The sequence below is a fragment of the Ammospiza nelsoni genome, chromosome 5 (genome assembly GCF_027579445.1).
Source record: "Ammospiza nelsoni isolate bAmmNel1 chromosome 5, bAmmNel1.pri, whole genome shotgun sequence".
NCBI lineage: Eukaryota > Metazoa > Chordata > Aves > Passeriformes > Passerellidae > Ammospiza > Ammospiza nelsoni.
Window position 1 is genome coordinate 20,095,632 of NC_080637.1, and position 22,539 is coordinate 20,118,170.

Below are 22,539 nucleotides of genomic sequence, written 5' to 3' on the forward strand. Positions count from 1 at the left end.
CGACACTCTCATAACCCTTCCAGCAGAGCTCACCATCAGGCTTCCCAAACAAGCCCCTCACAAAGGCTGCATTGTTACTCTCTCACGGCTGGAGAACAACAGACAAGAGATGACAGCCATATGCACCCATCAGTTGGGCTGAGCACAATTTTCCAGGCACTGCTGGCTCTGTGGCCATGTCAGTGCTAGTAAATGAACCATGCCTGCAGCACTTTGCTGGATCTATGGCTTTAGAGAAAACCTGAGTGAACATTTTTCTGATTACATTTTGTGGCTGTATTTTTTTCTTCTTATAGTAGAGCACTACCATTTCATGAAAAAAAACTTGGCTCAAACCCAAAAATGTAAGGGGTTACACAGGAACAGCAAAATGTCTGGACACATGCCAAAGTTGTACTACTTGTCAGCAGGAACCATCATGTATAAATGGGATTTTAAAAATGCCTAAAAAAACCTGCCATGGCCCAGGCTCCTGTGGACTAAATGGCGATGGTTTTCCAGGCAGTACAATTTTGCTGTTATCAGCTGTGCTATCACAAAGCTATAGTAATAGTGAATTTCCCATTAGGATCAGACTGAAGTGGATTAGGGGTTGGTATCAAAAGTATCACTCTGACAGGAACCTCACCATGCAAACACAGCAAGAGACTTTACCTGCTCCCCAGGAGCATGTGCTCCCAGGACATTGTGTGTAAACCAAGAACATTCTCAAACAGGACCTGAGCAATTCCATTCCTTGCTTTTCGTTTGTTTCACTGGCAGTCTGTTTTGCTTCTCAAAGGTAAAAGTATATTCAAAATGCTTCAATGAAAGGTGTAAGAGCTGCATGCCTGGATCACTCTAACTTTGCTGGGAAATACACCTCATTGCTAACTCATGAAGCAGACCACAAAGTAGAAAACTCCTGGTAGGAAAAGTAACAAGGGTAAGCACAAAGGAGCTCCCATCACAGAGTAAAACAGCAGCAGACAAAAATGATGAATCATTAAAACACCTGCCTTGTCCCCACTCACCTCCTAGGGGGATGCTGTTCCTGGTAGCTAAAAAGCATACATCAGTCCCATGCCTCAGAGCTGCAGATGGCTGCTAGATGAAAATACAGTTTTCAGACATTTCTACTCCACAGGCTACAAATGATCTGTGCACAAGAGCTGCGCATTAAGTGGTACTCCAGAAGTTTCAAAGAGTGTCTGTATGATGGAAGTCCTCCTCCCTTGATCTTTCTCCAACTCAGGCTCTGAATTCTTATGAAGACTTAGGAGGAGATTTTAAATGCTGCTGTGCATTAAACTGCTTCTGGTATTGTTTGGCTTATACAACCAGTTGCCACCAGTGTATGTAGGAGATGGAGAATTAATCAGCAGAGACAGCAGGTGTTTTGAGCCCCTATTCTTTTCTGTGGTCGCTGCAGGCACCATCAAAACACATGGCTATTTTATACCAAGATCCAGTGAATGACAGCATCTAACAGGTGCTTCATTCTTTGAGAACTTTAGCTGTTAACAGACCAGAAGTATCTGGTATTCACTTCTGAACAGCAGATCAGAAAGTAGGAAACTCAAAGAATCCCACCCATCTCATATGCTCAGTAATTCCCAATCAAGAACAAAGTGCATCTTCTGAGCACATTTTGCGGGACACATTACCATGCACCTCAGTGATATCCTACTTAAAAAAAAAAAAAAAAAAAGGAAGCTTGGATAACATCTGGCCCACAAGAAAACATTATCAAAAATCAACATTTGGTGAGTCTTCAATGCAACAAAAACTAATACTTAAAGAGACAATCTTGTTCTAAAATAGTCAGAGAGCATGTGAGCCCCATACATCCTATTGGAACTTTGTTAACTCAAACTATCCTGTCCAACTCAAAGATATATATGCTTGATGACCATCAGTCTGACTCTGGCTTTTAAAATCAGACTGAGAAATGCAACTGTATTTAAGAACTAAAATCCTGTCCTTCAGAACAAAGCAGAGATGTCTGGTAAAATCCAAGAAACTGTTAAGAAATAATATGGTGGCAGTAGTACAGTCAGATCAGCTCTGTGGCAACTCTGGGTTCAGAAAATGGGAGAAAGATTAGCATCTGTGGTCTCACTAGCTTCCAAAAGAACCTGTATCAGCAGCTATTATTACATGAAATGTACCTACAATACTAGTTTCATGCAGATCCCTTTACTGAAAGTAATATTTTCAGTACTGATTATACATCTGCGAATACATATGAGGAAAATAAGACCATTATTGTGTAAAAAACAAACTCGCAACCTTTATTTGTCACAACACATTTCATGTACATGCAGAATGTATTTACATTTCTCTTTTAAGGCAAACAGAAATTGGGTTCTTATACCTGAGTTGCTTAGCACCAGTAGGAATAGCAAATAAAAACTTAGGAACTGTTGTCTCTCCCTCTGGAGTAGCAGCTGCTTCTGCTGCAAAGTATTTCTGCTTTCACCTCACAGTTCTTTCAATGATCTCTACTGGAGAGATGGCCCTTGGAGCCATTTCTGCAGAATTCAATGTCTTCACAGAAACTTCCAGACCAACCTGATGTTGGCTTTGCCATTTGCTGATGGCACAGCAGTACGTCTGTTTTTGCTGACATGCATCAAGGTCTTCAGTTAAGAAGGCCTTGTATTTCTTCACTACCAAGAAAAGCTAACACTATCTTTTTATGTCTTTCTCATGTGTGCTGGCTGCTTCTCCAAAGCTAAGTTAAAATTAAGAGAGGTAAAAGTTTGCCACAGCAGTGGAAGATTTTAGTGCTTGACTTTGTGGAAATACCCACTGAAGCGTTAGCCTTTAGGGAAGAAAATGCAAAGCAGTTTTTCAATTAACAAAATGCTCCCTCCTAGTCTGACTAACATTTGAGCCATCTGCATTATCTCCAGACTTTAGGTATTTGCAAAAATTTAGAGTGTTGAATTCCATTTAAAATATAGAGGCAGCATTTTCAATTAAGTGTTTGACATTTTTCATTTCCCATTGACTCAGTCTATCAACACCACTAATTCCAAGAGGCACTTTTCTCCCACGACTTTTAAGAAGACCAAAGAACATGATTCTAAGAGACAATATCTATTCTGTAAAAGATAAAGTTCCTATTTAACACAGAAGTGTAGACCAAGCAGAAAGTCCATAGTGCAAAATGGGGTATGACTCTTAAGTATGCCTTTCTCTGTGAGAAAGCTGTAGTTTGGAAAAATATTTTGATTCAATATACATTCTCTGCTTTTTTTTTCATGAATTCCTGAAACTGTCGTTTTTAATGACTTGTCAAATACATGAATTTAAGGTCTCTCTTACTATTTAGTCTCTCTAGGTGTCCACCTCAGCAAATCAACTCTCATCACAAACAATTTTTAAACAAATGCTAATATTTACAGGTGTTTAATTCAAACATTCATTGAAAGAAACAGAGTAACTCTGCCTTTATTAAACTTATGGTTTATATTGGATATTAAAGCAAAAAAAAAAAAAAAAACACAAGTAATTTCTTCTTTTTTCCAGTTACTACCTGCTAGGATCAAATGTATTCTTTAACATTCATTTCACTCAGTAGTAACACACCATGGTGTTATTACATTGGGAATATCGAAACAGTCAACTGTGAAGATACTACCTTTAAGAAAGATAAACAATTTCACACAGAAATTCTTCACAAAGGTTTGCCAGCTCTTTTTCCCACCTCTCAGAGACCCTTATGAACAAAGCACCTAGGAAAATACAGTAACAGGACAGTGACAGGAACTCAGGAAGCACCTAACCAATATATCCCATCAGGAAGCTGACTCCTGCTAAGGTACCTCTCCACAAAAGGTCTGAAGGTTTTTCCAAGTAAGATGAGTTTAAATCAGTAAAAAATCAGTATTATTCTTCACTTGGTAACAGCTTTGTACACTGTAAAAAAAAGCCAGGTTGCTGCAGGTATTCCTGATGAAGAGGAAGTCTATCATTTTGGTCCTCATTTCATTTCCTACAAAGTGACCCACATGTAGCTTTATTTTTAAAATCAGCACTGCTGATTGTCTGAGATAATTTCAATACTAAGATGTTGAAGAGCTTACAAAATTTTAGAAAATCTGTAGAATTTCTCCCTGTAAATCCTTGATCCCTATTCTACTATACAAAGAAAATGCACTGTATTTAGGGAAAATATTATACAGTGATTATATATACAGTGACTGTTCACCTAGCAAGTTTATGAAATCTTGTTCTGAGGTTCTCTTCTACTCACAGAGGACAGGGGATGCAGGCACTCACTCAGTCTGCTACCCACTGCAGTCCCTGAGGTAACAGGAGATGATTAGCCTTCCCAGACATCTCAGCAAAGTGGAATATCCCACAGGAAGTCACATGAATACCCCTTGCATTCAAGACAGTTCAGTGGCCTTGGAGATCAGTCACAGCACACCAGATATACTGTGTTCTCAGCTTGCCTGGGGTGGTAACTTGCACTCTTCAGATCTCTGAGTTGAAGAATTAATCCTGCTCTTTTGAGGATGGCAGCAGGGTATTGCAGTCTGAGTCCTTTTGTGCAGAAGGAAGAAGTTTGTAGGCAGAAATAAGTTTCTGGCCATTTTTGAAATGCTACGCCCAAAGGCACCAACTTCCACATGCAGAGTAAAGGACATTGTTACAGTGCAGATGAAACAGATTACGTATTTATAAGGAGTTTTATACACCTGAAATGTCACAAACATTTACAACTTTTCTGCCTTCAGAGTTCTGAAAATACTGAGCCATTACACTGCTGTCTCCTTTGAGTCCAATGTCTGTGGTGGCTTGAAGTTCAGTATCTCTTTATATGTAATGCCTGCAAAACAACAGAACAGACATAGCATTGCTGTGGTCTAATCCGAAAAGGAGCTACACAAACATGAATGAGCAAGGTACAACCCCAGCATGGCTGGGCTCTAATCTAGCTCAGGAAGAGAGAGACCTCTTCAGGCAAAAAGAGAGGTAGAGTACAAAACCTAAGGGAATCAAGGATGACTTTTTCACCATTTCAGATTTAAAAAAGTAGCCCAGTACTGAAATGGTATAGGGGCTTTCAAAGGGACGTGAGCACTGACTTTTGAGTATAGTGGGCAATATCCTCAGCAAGAGCTACTGAGCACATTAGATTTAAAAGTTAGGTCCTGATTTAAAAGCCAAACTACAAACCTTTGACCTTAGATGAAAACAAGATTGGACTTAAATCTCTGCTGACACAGATATGTTTTTTTCTCCCTCAGAGACTCTAAGGCCAGCAACCACTGCAGTCCTGTAGAGGCAACAGTCACAAAATCTCTTCACCTGCTCTATCCACTGAAAGGCAAGTTACAGAAATGGTTTCTTTTCTATGTTCCAGAAGATGGGAGGACAGAAACATTAGGGAAATGGAGGACAGCCTCTGTTAGGAAGCAGAGAAGAAACCTTTAGAGATCCTTCCACAAGAACTTGGTAAGAGGAACACTGGCTTATCAGTAGCATTTATCTTAATGCTGTCTATTTACCCTGTATGACCAAAAGCAGGGGAGTTAATTTGTAAGGGGGATCATTTTTATTTCTGCATGGCCTTTCAATCGGGCTAATTCTGAAAACATCACAAAATTAAACTCACGCTTCCACTCATCTAATGGAAGATCCATGTTATCAAATGTGTCGTCGTATTTCTCAGCTTCAATCTCTTCCTCAGGATCATGAATTGGTTCAAAGTAGGGATGCAGCAAAGCCTCAGCTGCCGTGACTCGCTTCTCTGCATCCAGCACCAGCATCTTCTCCAAAAGGTTTACAGCTATTGCACAGAAAACCAACAGTGCATCAACCCACACACCTGATTCCACTTGTACACGGTAATACTGCCCTGGAGGTATTTCAAATAACTACATGGAGTAACAGATCACTGTGGGTCCATTTATAGGCAGTGGGGCCTCCTTGCATGACTGTTGTGAGCAAGCTGGGACGTGTATAAAGCCTAATGCAATGCAGAGGTGCTCCCTTGCTTCTGTATGCAGTACAGAAAACATCTCAGCTAATGACTCCTCAGCTTCTGGCTCCAGGACCACTGAGCCTGGGCTTTCCCAGGTGTCTTTAAGCACTGCCACTCATTGTGGTTCTAAGGGACATCCCCCCTGACAGCACCTGAATGAACAGGTGAACAGGGAGTGAGAACTGCGCTCTGTGTCACCAAACCCAGACCAAGTACACTCTGAAGTACACTAAGACAGGTCAGCTGTCCATACTCAGAACCTCAGAGCTAACTTTATCTCCTATGTGGTTTTGACCTCAGCCAAAACAACCCATTAAAGTTCTGCATGTTCCCCTCCTCTGGATTCTGGATTCATTCCATTGCTAGACTGTCAAAGTGGGCTAGTGTAAACAGGTAAGATGAATGATTCATTTATTTTCTGTTTTTCTATCCTGAAAGTTCTTGGGTTTGAAGCAGCTGAAAGGAAGTAGAGACAGTGTGGGAAGTGATGCTTCACCCCAAAAAGTGTGGAACAGGATGCTTCAATGTCTGCTTGCCATGTTGCATATTCCAGACCTGAAGCAGCCAGATGGCCACAGAAATGATAAAAGACATCCTAAGAACTAAATGGAAATGTGTAGCTTGCTATAGCTACCCATCAGCTAACCATGCAGTAAGGGTAAGAGCTGTTTATTAATCAGCTTTATTCATATCGTATCTGAAACTAAAATTTTAACTTAAATTATGAAAATTTAAGTATCTTAATTAATATTCTAATAAAACTGGCTTGTTAGTGTTTAGGCCATTGGGGAATTGATAATGCTTAAGGAGAGTAATTTCAGAGCTCTGCCAGCCTCATGTCACAGTTATGCACAGTTGATAGGCTCTTCTGGCTGCTAAGATTTATGGAATCCAAGCCACTGTTTCTCAGGAATGCACAGATGTTTCTCAGGATGTATTAATTCTATTACTAAAATGTCAGCTTTCCATTTTCTTGTATTTCAACTGCAGATCAGATTGGGCTCTCAGAATTGTAGTTCAAATACAGTACAGAGAAAATTTTATTACATTTATTTGATATGCTAGGGCTCTCGAGAAAAATGCTCAAGTAAAACCAATAAGCAGGTACTAGACTGAAACCCAAAACACAACATACTAATTTTTTTTATGCTTCTAAGAAACAACTGATTCCTGGCAGGGTTTAAACTTCAGTTTCCACAATCAAAATGATGAATTATGGAAAACAAGAGACAGAATAGCCCAAGAACCACCACAACCCCTGTCACATGACTGAATTATAATGCAGCTGCCTCCAATGCAAACACAAGAACAAGCTGCACACATCCACACAAACAGCCTTACCCAAAGGATTCGCATACTTCAAGATGGATGCAAAGTCTTTCTTCTGGACTTTTGGGAGGCTTTTGATGTAATTTTTTGCCTTAAAACAAACATGGATATTAAATTAGATCTTTGCCCCCTTTGTAATGAGACAACATTAACTATATGCTTAATACCTTTCTCAAAAATATTTTGACAGCATGTTGTACAAATGCATTTTTTCTGATGATATTAATCTTCTTCCTGAATGGAATATTTTTTAATCACTTTAAAACCATGATTTAGAAATTATGATGTGAAGCTTTAATTATTAGTGCTCCATATTTTGTATATTTATTCAAATAAATATGTATGAATTACTTGAAAGAATGTCATCATGAGTTTACAGCAATCTCTAGAAGTGAACCTTATACAGTAATTCCTTTACATTTAAACTGAACAGTTCCACTAATGAATAAATTCAGGCTCTTTATAAGAAGGGCCTCAGGATTCTAGAAGGACATCACCATAAGGACAGGAAAGAGACATTTGCAAAAAACTGGGTTTTCTGAATATCTCCCTGCTTTTAGTATTTTTACAATAAAAGTTGCCATGTATCACCTCTGCTGTTTATATGGTACACACTGGAATCCTGAAATATTTAAATAATGTTCTGATAATTTTCTGTCATTCCACCCTCACTTCCAGTAGCTACTGTGGGTGCACAAACCATGTCAAGGCAGAGAAGAACCATCAGGGGCCATATCAGCAGTCAATATGTATTACCTCAGCCTGTCTAAGAACTGAGCATGGCTTAAAGGAAAAATAAGACATGGAAAACCAACAGACAAATCAGAATACTCACATCTTGACTGTGCAATTTTTGAACAAAATCTTGTGTTGGTGTACCTGTTATTTTCATTATTTCTGTGAGTTGGTCCAGATCTGAATACCAGAAATAAGGAACAAATTCTTTCACTATTAGGAAAGTAATAATCCTGCAAAAGTAATGCATTTCTTTGCTGTTGGAGAATAATGTAAAAAAATTAATTCAATGAGTGAACAGAAGATTTATGAAAGATGAAAGTTCTCCATTTCTCTTAGAAAAGGCAAAGAAAATATTCTAGAATTTAGGAACAGATAATTGAATCATCTGCAAAATTTTCTAATATCATCAGACTTGTTCTGTGTTGTCTGGACAAAAATCAGTCCAAAACTATTAAGAGTATCTAAACAATCAACACATGTATTACATGCACTAGGAAAAAAAATGCATTTCTATTATCACAGAGCCTTCTACTTGATTATTTGGAATGTGATTCAAAGATCACCTCTACTGAAAAAAATCAGTAATACAAGTTTTAATTGGCAGATATGGTACAGATATGAAATAATGATTTAATGAGAGAGCTGTAAGCCATTTTACTATTAATTTCAATTTATACTCATCTGTTTTGAACAGACTTACTGTATTACATAATCACCTGTCATAATTTTCTTAAATCAGTATCATAAATTCACTGAAGGATACGATCATTTCCCTTAAACAGAGGTCTCCCTGTTATCATCTCAGCCATTATACAGCCCACAGACCAGATGTCAACTGAAAAAAAGACCAAGAGGCACATCAACTTGTCTGTTTAAACATGCATAAAGTTTAATTTAAAACATATTTTAAGTAAGTATAAAAATTACCTTTATAGCCTTCTATAAAATAAATGTGTGCCTTGCCAAGTATGATGAACAGCATAGGTAAAACTACCAGACTTTGTAATGAGCAAACTGGAGATAATCTTATAAAATGCAGAATGAGTTTCCCAATAACAGGCATAGGAAGTAAATTTTCAGTACTTTCAAAAACTTTCATAGTGTTATTTGAACTCTCTCCATTTGCCATTTCTCCCTGTCTGTTCAAATTAATTTATAGGAACCCAAGAAGAGAGACCAGACTGTCATGTCTGTATAATTTAAATAATTTTCTTCTAATAACCTTGGCACTTTCTATTACTCTCAGAAAACGTATCTAAAAAATCCCCAAACTCACCACCACATTATTACCTGCAATTTATCTACAAGGAAATGTTGCATCATTACACTGTCATTTTCACCTCCAATTTCTTGTTCATTTCAGAAACAAAGCCTTGTGTACATCTCACCTGACCCAGTGAATGCTTTAGTTCTGTCAAGATACTTTAGAAGAGACACTGACCTGTCTGAGTATAATGCATCCAGTTAAGAATGACCTCTGGGGCTCTGTACCACCTTGTAACCACATAGCCAGTCATCTCACTGTCTGTGTGCCTTGCCAATCCAAAATCCAGGATCTGCAGTGGAAGCACAAAGCACATTCATATCAGCTTGCTATCTAGTTCATACAGTTGTTTACAACTCTAAGAAAAAAACAAAACTGGAGCAATCTGCAGAGATTAGTTTATTTTTGGATCTTTTTCTCATTGAAGTGTCTTGTTCTCATTTTAAAAATCAAGACAGAGGTAGCAGAGAGATTTGAATAACTTTTTTTCAAGTTACATACTTCTATGGCACCATCAAAAGCTGTAAGACCAGTAAAGAAAATAAAAAATTATTCACTTATTAATTAAGGAGATATTGGACACACTTAATGCAAAATATTCCCCAACCACAGAATCACCATTGTATCAAGTTACAGCTAAAAGAACAGCACCCATTTTAGACAGTGTCCACTGCTCTCATATCCCAGGTGGCACAGCTATTCAAGAGTGTGTTCCAACAATATTCTGAAGAAAGAAGGTATTGTTATTTCTACTATATGATAGTAGAAATGAATATCTATGCATCATATATCATGATAGATCATCATGAATAACTGATACAAGGGAAGACTTCCTCTAGGTCACACTGAAAAACAGCAACAAGAGTAGGGAATTACCATCACTTAGTCCCATCAAGTCTTCTCCAACCTCCAGCATCAACTATAGAAAAACCTTTTGAAACAAATGCAAGAACCATGCAATTTTTTTAAAGTGCTATGCACAATTCAGCTTATTTCTAAGATTCTCAGATATTTCTCTCTAGATATAGCAATGTGTACAGCAGCAAGATTAAAAATGAATGTTATGGCCTTCTGTCAACTTCTATAAAATCTGCCTTAAAAAGGCCCACCGGTATGGACCATCAAAAGATGCTGAAAACAGTAAGAAAATTCCATTCCTAGAACAACAATCAGTTTGTATTCATTGGAAAGCTCATGCTTCTAACAAGAACTGGGAGGCATGGGTACGTCAAGTTCTACTGAAGATAAACCATGGTGACACACAGATAACTAAACATGGAGCTTTGCATGAGCAGCCACAGCTTGCCATGTGAATCACACTGCACATGTTTATTGATAGGGCAGGGGTTTTAATAGGGACACCTAAGCATTCCTATGCCAAGAGTCATGTTTTTGTAATGCTCTCTGCAATTAAGCATTCTAAAATATTTCAGGATAGTTTCATCATTCCCTGGCACTAACAGAAAAAGGAAAACTATATTTTCATTCACAAATCAAGAATACAAAATGTTATGGCTTATCTTTATTGCCATACTGGAAATATAATTTCCATGTTTTCCTCATAATTGCTGATTACCAATCAATTTAAAAACAGGAACAGAATGCAAAGGGAGACATTTTTTATTCATACCAATTAAATGCACTTGATTGTGGCTGATTCTTTGGGTACTGAAGATTCACTAGATGCAATTTTTTTGTATATATAATTTTTGTATAAACCTTTATATATGGCTTTTATTGTACAAATTCAGCACATGAATTTTCCCAGAACAACAGCAGGGATGGTGGAAGAAAAAAAAAAAAGTAACAGATCAAATCCAGATGTGGTACAGTCTATTCTGTCACAGTCTTTTAGGCATTTATCTACCAAGGCTTGTGACATGTAGAGTTGGAAACAGCTAAAATATAATTTGGTCTTGTAGATTTGTAGAAGTAGAAAACGACAGCAAGAATTTTTGTGTATTATACTTTAACTTCGTGATTTATTTTAATTTACATTTCATTAAACTCCAGAACAACTGTATCCTATTTGTACTTAACATGGTACCATTTCAATAAGTATCTTCATATAAAACTTTTATTCTCACACTGCAATCTCCAACTTTTCAGCTTGAACTTCCACAGAAATTTTCAGAGCATGTTTGAAAATCCTTCTTATAATCTGTGAATTATAGAACAATGACCCAATTTCCCTCAGCTCCTTAAGGATAGGTCTTCTTTGACTCAGCAAACTTAATTTTCCTAATTTTTTTCATTAACTAAAAAAAAAAACTTGTCACTTTGAGAGTGCAGAAAGGACAGTGATTTCCCCTCATACAGCCTCCACTGTCACTTTTCTGATACCTATGAAGGAGTTGAGAGCATCAGATGAGGGAAAAACGAGCATCAGAAAGCTCACTGTGAAAAACCTGATAGCTAATTAATTACCATTCAAGGAATTGTTTCAACTTGCTTACAGTCTCATCGTCACTGGAGTTGATGCAAGGGAAGCTGCAGAGTGCACAGACATGAGGGAAAAAGGGAAAATGGTTGCACTATTCCTGGCAAAGTGATTTTATGCCTGCATAAACTGACTTTGAGAATGTGCAGAAAAAGATTTGTTAAATAAGTAGATACAGATCAGGAGACACTTGGCCTGCATCTCAAAATACAATTGTACAGCTGGGGGTGTGGGGGATGACATCCATATACAACTGTTTTTTCTACACTGTCTTATTTTCCCATCAGCGTGGGATCCATCCCCAATTTGTCCACCTCCAAGCCAGGAAAAGTCAATGGCTTTTTGTGTTTGATAGGAAAACACTAAAATTACAGAACCCTGGAACATTCAGGTCAGTCTCCAAAGACCAAAATTTGTATTACAATGGCTACATGCAAGTATGTAGTTTGTGTGTTGCAAGCTAAAATCCACTTTTGTAATGCTCTGCATCACATTTTATTTCATTCCATTAAGGGTGTCCTTCACAAACTTTGATCTTCTGTATCTCCCAGCTGGTAGAGTAAGACTTTTTCTATTTATTTAAAGCTGAAATTCTCACATAACCGAATCACTCCCACCAACTCTTCTGTCTCTTTTAGGAACAATACCTTGGCCATAAGATCTGATGTGTCCTTACACACCAGGACACTAAAGTCCCCATTCAAATTCCCTGTTGTTCTGTGAGGATGCACAGGCCAATTGTGGTTCAAGAGCAAAAAGCCTGGCCCAACACAGAAACCAGCCAGCATGTCCACAGCTGCTGCACCTGTTGTCTTCTGCCTTCTAACACGTCTGACTGGTTTTTCAAACAAACATACCTTACCTTCAATTCACAGTCTTCATTTACTGCCAAGTTTCCAGGCTTTAGATCCTGCAACCAGATTTTAAATGAATGTTTTGTGTTTTTTTGTTTTTTTTTTTAATTTTACAGCAAGACAATAGAGTACTCTTTTTTGGTATCTGTCCTTCCTTCTTTCTGGTTTTATAGTTTTTATGTAACTATTTTGAACAGCAACAGGTAAAATGATGTCAGAACACAAATAACACAAACAAGGATGCAAACTTGCACATTTGGCTTTTTTCCAGTATACTTCCCCTCCAAGAAAAATAATTATTTTTTTTTCTGCTATAAGTCAGGAAAATACTTTCCAGTGAAGGAATTCTCTAATTTTTCTACAAGAGGGGTTTGGACAATAATTTGTTGCATTTAATACTATGACCACAAGGTTAAAAATTCACATTTATAGTTCTGGACTGTACATGTTGCATATTAAAATATGCACTATAAAAGTTCCTTACCCTGATAGATTTAGAAGGAGTACTGAAAGAATCAAACAAGATTTTACATAAAACCCTATGCTTTCTTCTGTGGAAAAATCAATTTCCCATGAAAGTTAACACAACTGCAACATAAAAACAGTATTCCCTTAAGTCTCTTAAGCCACCTTAGAGACTTCCAATGATCTTCCACAGTTGTAAAGTTTAGCAAAGGGAAGATTACTGGCAAGGACTAAGATGATATTGCAACACCAATGGCTCAGAAATACATTACTAGATATACATTCTCCTTCAGCTTTTTCAAACCTTTGTTTGATACACTCTAGCACAAGATCTTTAGAAGTAGCTTCTCTCTGAACTTTTTAACATGGATCCACCTGTTTTATACAAAGATCTTTTAAGATCAGAGGGGCCTTGGAGAGAAACAATTTGGTGCAAAAAACCGTAATAAAACCAAGAAGCTCAAGGGTCATCAAGAGAGCCCTTAGAAGAAAACTAAGCAAGGGTAAGTTTAGACCAAGATCCCAGCAGTTGCAAAAATAAAAATATAAACATCTTACATTATTTTGTCAGTTGTGTATTTTCCACGTCCAGCTTAAAGCTGATACAATGTGCACTGTCTATGGTGCTCCTGACACTTGATTAAAAAAGGACAATTTCTACTGTTCTAATGCAGTTTCGGGGGAAGATATGCTGCTTGGTACCACAAAGGCATCATTCAGAACTCCTTCCTCACAGTGCAGAAGTGATTTTAAGTGGACTTTATACAGAGAAGGGATTAAAAAGGAAACAAATGCTTAATTTCTCTCAGAAAAAAACCCTGAGGTTCTTAAATCTCTATAATTTTGGATAATTTTTTTCAGTTTCTAAGGATCCCTCAGAACTCTGAACACTAATAAAACATTTAAAGAAAACCTAAACACTGTTTTTAAAAGTTTACTCTTCATTAAAAAATAAACAAAAAACCCCCAGCTCTTATCTATCTCAATTTAGACACTATTTGCTCTTGTGGAGACTTACAACTCAACTTCAAAAAGTAATCTAGGAACCCCAAATCTAAGCTGTATTCAGGGCAACTTGAGTGCCAGCTTACACTGACATCGCCATGCCACCTTTTGTTCGCACTGGAGAAGAAATCAAAGGTACCAACAAACTGAGAAAAGCTATAAACAGAATTTCAGGCCTATTTATAAGCATGCTTATACACAAACATCATTCACATTATCAAAATATAAACATCTTTCATGTTTTTCCACTTACCCTGTGAATTATGCCTGATGAGTGAATATACTGTAAAAAGAGAAAGTATTTTTTTAGTCAAGGTCTTGAGTTTAAAAGTAGCCTGGGGTAGGAGAGAAAACACTTATACATGGTGCTAAAGTAAACTGAAATTAGAAAAATTTTATTTGTTGCACAGAAGATCCCTTTAGCCATGGTTTTAATGTTTATTTAATGTTCATTAGTATTTTGTCCTTTCCCTCTCTTAATAATGAGAAACCACTAAATCAGTTTGAGTACTGCAACTGATATATGTATATCAGAATGAAACATGGTTATTTTATACATCAGAAATGCTCTCCTGCAATAGGTGTCTCTGGTGTGCCATCACAGTTTAGATTCATATGCTTCAGCAGCACTGGCTTTTAAGAGATCATTGAGACTGGGATGAAGGCCAGTCAAGGTCTTATCTGAGAATTCTTGCTACATGCTTCAGTATTTCCTCAATGGAAAGTGGAAAGGTCAAGTTCAAAGACATTCTCTTTACTTGGATATTTTCATCACTCATTCAGTGACCTATTTAAGGGCTCACAAAAGCCAAACCACCAAACTGAACACCCAGGACTAGTTCTTTTGGGATGATACCTGATAAAATACAGGTGTTCAAACCCATGACTGCCACTAAATGCTCCCCACTGAGGAATGCAGCTTCTCTCACCACTGAATGATACCCTAAAAGAGACTATTTTCATCACAGTCAATAAAGGGAACTTCTAGTAACTAGTTCAGATACATGCATCTCTTGCAAAGATCGAAATGCAGAAAGCTGTTCTGAACTGAGGACATGGTTTCCAAGAGCAGCCTGGATGTGCTAATCCCTTCAGGGGTGGGGAACTGATCTGAAACCCCCACAGACCATACTAGTGATGCTAAAAAACATGAGAACAATAAAAGTATTTTAAAAAAAGACTTGAGAAAAGATGAATAAGATGCAAATCCTCCAGCTTCACCCAAAGAGCTTTCATTTTATTCTGCTCTGAAGAATGGGACAAGTGGCAACAGGGTCACTGGGAACTAGCTGGCAGAGCCAGAAAATACCAACCAAGAATAGTCAGCATGACATCAAAGAAATGCACAGAAGAAAGGAGCTTTGCAGGATAATTGCAAATCAGCCACAGCCATGACCATCCTCCCCAGCAGCCCTCAGGATGGGCAGTTAAACTCACAAACGCAACAGTCCCTCTGCAAAAGGGTCCTCACAATCCAGCTGATGAGAAACACCAAGACAAAGAAAGGAAAGCTACAGAACCAAATCAACTTCTTCAGACAGAACCAATGTGCCTTTCAGACTTAGATTTCTGAACTTAAAACACAACCCATACAACCTAAGCAGCACAAGATCTGCACTTAGGGTGCCAAGCAGTGACTGAAAAAATCTCTGACAGTTAGTCCTCTCTTACACCTGACCAGCCACACCAGATGTGGTCTGATAGGTTCTGAAAAGAGGGATGGGGGGAAAAGCCCCCACTTCTTTGACCCTGTGCCTACAACTTTACCAACCCAGCCCAGGCTGTGGTAGGGCCCTGCTGCTGCAGGGTCACACTGCTGTGCCAGAGCCCAGGCCTGTCCTGGCAGCTGCAGTAGTTCAGCTCCTGCTGCAGATTACTTACAGATTGGGCAAGGTTTAACAGCACCCATAGGAAATGCCAAAGCCTCTCACAGGATTTCCTGGGGCTGACACAAGACTTTGAGGGCACACGGCTGCTTCACAGAATGTTTGCTGAAAAACCACTACAGCAAACACAAAACTACAAAATGTTTTATCTGTTATGGATGTGCATGAAGTGAATTGGGACAGGAGGAGGAGGAAGTTTGTCAATTTTACATGGAGACCATATGTACTTTAAAAAACAAAACAACAAACCCAAACTAGAAATGTAAGTGTAAATAGTTAAACTACCAATAAATTAAGAAAAAGATGTCCTCTGTTATCACTATCTTGATCAAGGATATCACAATATCTACTTGCATTCTAAATTATTGCAATATCTTCTAACTGAAGCCTCTTGATTTTCCAGAACAGATGCTTAAAATATTCTATAGTTGGTTTGTGCTGCAAAGACTGTACACAGTAAGGAAATATAGGGGCCTGAATATATGTATTGTTATAAAGGAGTCCTTGTGAATATATATATGTAGTGAGAGTCCTATGTATTAGATAGGTGGGTCCTGTTGCTCTGGATGAGCTACAGCTGTGGGATCCTTGGTTGGGTAGCAGCTGTAGCTCATGAAGGGCTCTGGGATAAAAGGGGGTTGGGTCGAGAGCCCAGAAGGAGCCCCTATGGAAGCCATGAGGAACTGTGCTGCAGAGAGGAGCTGCATAATAGGACCATCAAGAAGGTATGGACTTTAAGATGGGACTCCAGAAATATGAAATACAATAAGATAACAACAACAAGGAAATAGCTGGCAGACCCAGTCATTTGGCACCTAAGAATGTGGAATGTAGAACCAGGAATTAAAAGGTCTGCACCCTTCACAATTTCAGTCAAAGAAAATCTCACCTGTTTGGGGGGAAGAGTATGATTTTGCTGTCATTCTCACCCCACTGAAGGTTTTATGAATGTCCACAGCACCAAAATCATGTTAACACCTTGGGGAAAGCTCCTATATTTTCTGAAAGCTCTTCTTAACATAACACAACACTACTGTAATTACCTGAATTAGCAGTTATTCCTGATTGCAATGCACACATCAGCCTTTCTGTAAGCTGAAATACTGGTGCTGTGCTGCAATGTTTCTTTAACAATAGCAGTATTTTTTTAAATGCATTTCATAATCTCCTGGAAGGTAGCAACACTGGAACTGTGCCAGTCTTCATTCAGAAGGTTTTCTATTTCTGTTCAACAGCCTTCTGAAATGGGATCCTGTTCTTACTGGTTCTCCTCATTAAATTATCCATCCATTGACAGATTTTTCATTCTTAATGATTCAGAACAGAGTAGTCATATTCTTCACAAAGTTTCTACCACTTCACCTGAACCATATTTTATTCAAGAAGCCAGTTAACACAAGTGAAGTGCCTTGCAGCACAGGAGCTCTGTGCATTATCCCAAAGACAATTTTGATAGTATGCATAAATCCTGGAATGCAAGCTTCAGATCGTGCTAGGAAGTCATCCAACAATCATCTAAATTTCAAGCATTCTTTTCTTTCTATGTCACCTCTACACAAAATAAAAAGCTAATCAAAAGGGAATTAATAAAGACTCAGGAGAATGTGTTCTAGGGAACATGCAAAATGAAAATGAAAAGCATCTTGGCGGGGAAGTAAAAACTGAAGAGGAAATGAGTCAGAGGGGGAAGGGAAAGCAGACAAGCAGAAAAATCCAGCATAAATGTGAACAAACAGTAAATACAAATGAGAAAAGGACAGAACTAGAGTAGTACATCTTACCATAAATATGGCAAGAGAAGCTTGAACAGCTGTTTGCATGGCCCTATAGCTGTCTGTCCCTTCCCAAGCAGAATGAATAAAGAGAGAGGACTGACAGCCACCTCCCCCAGACCTCTATGAACAGGAGCCCAGCTGGCATTCCTGCAGAACAGGGACCCAAGACTGAAAGCTGCACTCTCTTTCCACCTACATATACAGACATTTATGTTTAGCTTGCCTTCTGTGCTCTTTGACAACACACAGCTTTTCTGTCAAACAATAGCAAAAAAGAAATTATGGAAGCCCTTCCAAGATGCAAGCTCACATGTAAGTAAAATTTAATGCCAGACTAAGGTCCAACTAGGCAACAGGCAAAGGAGAGGTAAGCCATTGCTTTTAAATGGTGTCACATCACATTGAATTACAAGGCTCACCAAAGAAAGAAAATTAGTATTTCATTCTCTGTAGAAAAAAGACAGTAAAATGATAAGAACTGACAAAAAAGAACTGTACAGACTTGCAGAGCAAAGGCTGAAGATAAAAATCTTCATGAACTCAGTCATGACCTCAATTTATACAGGTTTTTTAAAATCAAGGCTGTTGAGCCCTTTGTATACAACCAATCCAGAAGCAGCCTACAGATAGAATGTAGAAATGAAGCCTGCAAGGAAAATGACTGGGGGGCTTAGCAAAAATCTCCCTTATCCCTTCACAGTACATCAGTCACACAGAGCTCTCCCTTACACACATTAAACTGTCACATGTAAACAGGTTGTTATGGTAATATATGCAATGTGACAAAAATGATGAACAGCCTTCTTGCCTTTGACCAGACATAAATACAGATACCATAAAGTTCTTATATACTTTACAAAAGACAAATGCATATTGCATGTTACATCTTTAACACCAAAAAACCCCCTCAGAATAGACTCCATCAAAGTTAAAAGGTGACAAACAAAGTCATCATACAAAGGAGAGGCTAAGCTTGAGAAGCTGAATGAGTTTTACCACAAAGATCTACAGTGGCATTCTCCCCCTTCCCAGGTGTTGCAAGCATTTTTCCCTTGCAATGCCTCTACTGAGTGCTAGCTAAATGTATGTATGTTTGTTCCCCATGCCCAGACAAAAAAGCAATCCAAGTAAACACAAATGGGCTGTCTTTAACCCAGATACAGTAGACCTTAAAAAGTACAAGGCTTTAATGAAAAACTTGGCTAACCTTTTCTTAAACAGTTAATTTACTGATATCTGTAAAAGAATAAACAAATTACTGACTCATTTTCTTTCTTGTCTGCATGTTAGCAACACTGCTTTCAGCTTAACATATTTCCTAGCACAGACAGGGCTACAAGAATATGCCTCAACACTAGACCATTCCTATTTCTTAAAAATATTTTCAGCTAGGTGTGTACTTCTGGCTCAAATGGTTCAATGAGAATCCAGCAATTAATGGAACAGATACAGGAAAGACTGTTCTCCAGAGTTTGCTGTGTAATAAGAAATAACAAAACAGTCTAGTAGCAAAATAATATTTTATTTCCTGCAGGTAATTTTGAGGTACGTACAGTTTTAAAAACATGGGGTAAGAAACTGCTCAGGTAAACCACTTCTTACAGAAGATCTATCACAGTTACTATCTCAGCATCCCAGCTGGTAGCTGTTGCCATGTAACTGCTTTTATCTTTATGTTCCTCCCACAGGAGACAGTCCTTCATGAACTCTTTCAGCATGTGTTCTTCACACAGGATGCAGTCCTTCAGGAGTGGACTGCTCCAGTGTGGGTCCTTCAAGGGCCACAGGTCTCACTAAACCTGCCAGGGGCCTGCTCCAGCACTGGCTCTCCATGGGCTGCAGCCTCATTTAGGCCACATTCCCAGGCTCCAGCATGGTGTGCTCCACGGCTGCTGGGTGGATATCTGCTCTGATGTGGTCCTCCATGGGTTGCAGAGGAGCAACCTGTGCCACCAGGGCTTGCAGGGAAACCTCTACTCCAGCATCTGTAGCATCTTCTCCCCCTCTATCCTCAATGACACTGGTGCCTGCAGGGCTGCTTCACATTTTCTCACTCCCCTCTCACAGCTGCTGCCAACATTTTTTTACCCCTCCTTAAGTGTATTACCATGCCATGATCATTGCTGATGGGCTCAGCTTTAGCCAGCAGTGAGTCTGCTTTGCAGCCAGCTGGAACTTTGTTCAACAAGGAGGCAGTTCCTGGTGTCTTCTCACAGCAGCCACCCTGCAGCCTTCACTAACAAACAAACCTTGCCACAAACCTGCCCAATACATCCTCATAAATTCCTGCTCTGTTTTCTTCCCATGTATGTCAACCACACACAGTTGCTCCACATTTGTCTTCCACATTTACTGATCCAACAGACTTCAGCATCAGCCTTTGGGGCCACAAGCTCTGCTCTGCTGGCCTCTGTCATAGAGTGACTGTCACTAGACCAAGATGTTTCTAAGCCATTTCACCAGAATTAAATTAATTATTCATCCTTTCCACTACACTCAACCTAAACTAATTCTTTAAGGTTCGCATATGCCTGTAAAGTCAGCACAAATGCTGTTTTTCATCCCTGGTGAATAGCATGCCTCTCCTGGAAATCTGCTTCCCAGACAGCTACCTGCTGGAACTTAAACAGACCACTCCATTTACACAGTCCTTCAGACAACACTTATTAGGACATGGCTTTGTGACTAGGGAACTAATTACAGAACTGTAATTGTAACTCCACATTCAGAATCCAGGTTAGAGGCGATATTTCCTCCAGTTTAAATAAAACAAATTTCCCCAAACCTGGCTTTAGTTTACCTGACTTGAGGTTCCTGCATTTGTAACATGGGAATTGTAGCACTTAAATGCACAACTATAAACACAAAAGATAATTACTTAGCACATGTAAAAGGCTATGTGAACAAAAATCTACTAAAATAAGAACACAAAATCCAGGGTAGGGTCAAAGAGAAATCAATAATGCACGACTCAACAAGAAAATGTATTTATTACAGTTTTTGATGGGAGTAAAACAGTTTATTTGCCCTTCTGTATCTCTTCAGTGCTGAGGGACAACAGAATCATGGTTATGCTGCTCCTGATGTCATTGTCCAGGCACAGCAAGCTGTGCTGCTATTTAATTATTTTTTAATAGTGTTTGACAATGCAAGTATAGATCTGGATGAATCCACATCCTGATAGGAGTGCCACATGCTCCTGTCTCAAAATCAGGTCTGTATTTCCACTGCACAAGCAAACCCCTACACTGACCTCACTTATCTGTACAAGCACAGAGGAAATTTCTGCCCATACATTGTGTGGTTACAGGGCCATAAAACCAAAACTGTACAGTGCCAGCAGCAGCCCAGGAATGACATTCCATTTAGACAGTGCCATTCCATAGCCTCCTTAAGTGTCTCCAGAGCAGCAAAGAGAGTTAAACAGCTTTAACTGCAGGAGAGCCTGGATAAAGCCTGCAGACCTAGGTCAAGGTTTTTCTTCTCTTGGAATTGTGTCACCAAAAGAAAAAAGTAGTAAACCCAAAAGTAAACACAGTAATTTAAGAACTGTAGTACCAGTATGGATCAAGAATCATTTTCCCATCACATTAATACAGATTATAGATAAAAAAGGGAGCTTAAGGAATTCTTCTTTTTGTGTTGTAAGACCATGAACTTCTACATGAAGAAACTGCAAACTGTGAGCAAAAACAAAACTAGGGAGAACACAGGCAATTGCACCAGGGGCATGAAAAAGCCAAGGTACTCAATGCCTTCTTTTCATCCATCTTTACTGGTACTATTTGCCATATCATAGGTCCCTGAAATTGCTGGAAAAGTCTGGAGCAGGAAGATTTAACCCTCAATGGAGGAGGATCAGATAAGGAATATCTGAACAAACACAAATTTAACATTTAAACAAACAGTCTGATGAGATGCACTCATGAATTCTAAGAGAAGCTGGCCAATGTCATCAGGAGTCCACTTAATAGTATGTGAAAGGTCATGGTGAGCAGGAGATGTTCCTTATGATTGTAAGAAAGCAAATATTGCTCATGTCTTCAAAAGTGTATTGAAGAAGAGGATCAAGGAAGGCCAGTCAGCCACACCTCACTCTCTGGGAATGTGCTAAGCAAGTAATTCTGGAAACCATTTCCAAAAATTACAAGGACAAAGAACTGATTGGCAGTAGTCAACATGGATTTACAGAAGAAAATCATACTTTACAGCCTGTTAGCCTTCTGTGATAAGACAACTGGATTGGTGGATGACAGGAGGGCAGACAGTGTTGTTTACCTTGTCTCTTGCAAAGCTTTTGAAGCCCTCATAACACCCTGAGAGACAGTGGAAGTAGGAGTTGGATTAATGGACAGTGACTGAGCTGCCAGGATCAAAGCTGACTGAACTGCCTGGATCAAAGAGCTGTGATCAGTGGCAGAAGTCCAGCTGGAGGCCCATCACCAGCACTGCCCCCTTAGGGATGGTACTGAAGTCAGTTCTGTTTATCATTTTCATTACTGACCTGGATGATGGGACAGAGGGCTCCCTCAGCAAATGACACACCAGATGACTGTGTTGCCATTTAGTGAGACCTCCACAGGCCAATAAAAGGGCTGACAGGAACCCACCAAAGTTCACAAAAATCCTGGGAGAGAATAATGCCATGCACCAGACAAGGCTGGAGATTGACCAGCTTGGCAGAAAAGGACCTGTGCCCTGGAACCAAAGACAACCAAAAGCCTCATTCATTGGGCAGAGGATTGCCAGCACCTTGAAGATGATCCTTCCCTTTCCTTAGCTCTGGTGAGACACACCAGGAGT

At 39.0% G+C, this 22,539-nt stretch overlaps 1 protein-coding gene across 1 annotated transcript in view; it reads right to left on the reverse strand.

Annotated features, from left to right (window-relative positions):
* Window positions 1-2,244: 2,244 nt before the first annotated feature.
* MAPK12 (mitogen-activated protein kinase 12) overlaps window positions 2,245-22,539 on the reverse strand; it is a 32,434-nt gene continuing 12,139 nt past the window's right edge. Inside the window, exons 5-12 of the mRNA XM_059471955.1 lie at window positions 14,329-14,358; window positions 12,614-12,661; window positions 9,489-9,603; window positions 8,811-8,882; window positions 8,145-8,224; window positions 7,322-7,400; window positions 5,612-5,785; window positions 2,245-4,822 (exon numbers count right to left, since the gene is read on the reverse strand). Coding sequence (XP_059327938.1) covers window positions 4,752-4,822; window positions 5,612-5,785; window positions 7,322-7,400; window positions 8,145-8,224; window positions 8,811-8,882; window positions 9,489-9,603; window positions 12,614-12,661; window positions 14,329-14,358 — 669 coding nt within the window. The 3' untranslated portion in view covers window positions 2,245-4,751. The remainder of the gene's footprint in view (window positions 4,823-5,611; window positions 5,786-7,321; window positions 7,401-8,144; window positions 8,225-8,810; window positions 8,883-9,488; window positions 9,604-12,613; window positions 12,662-14,328; window positions 14,359-22,539) is intronic.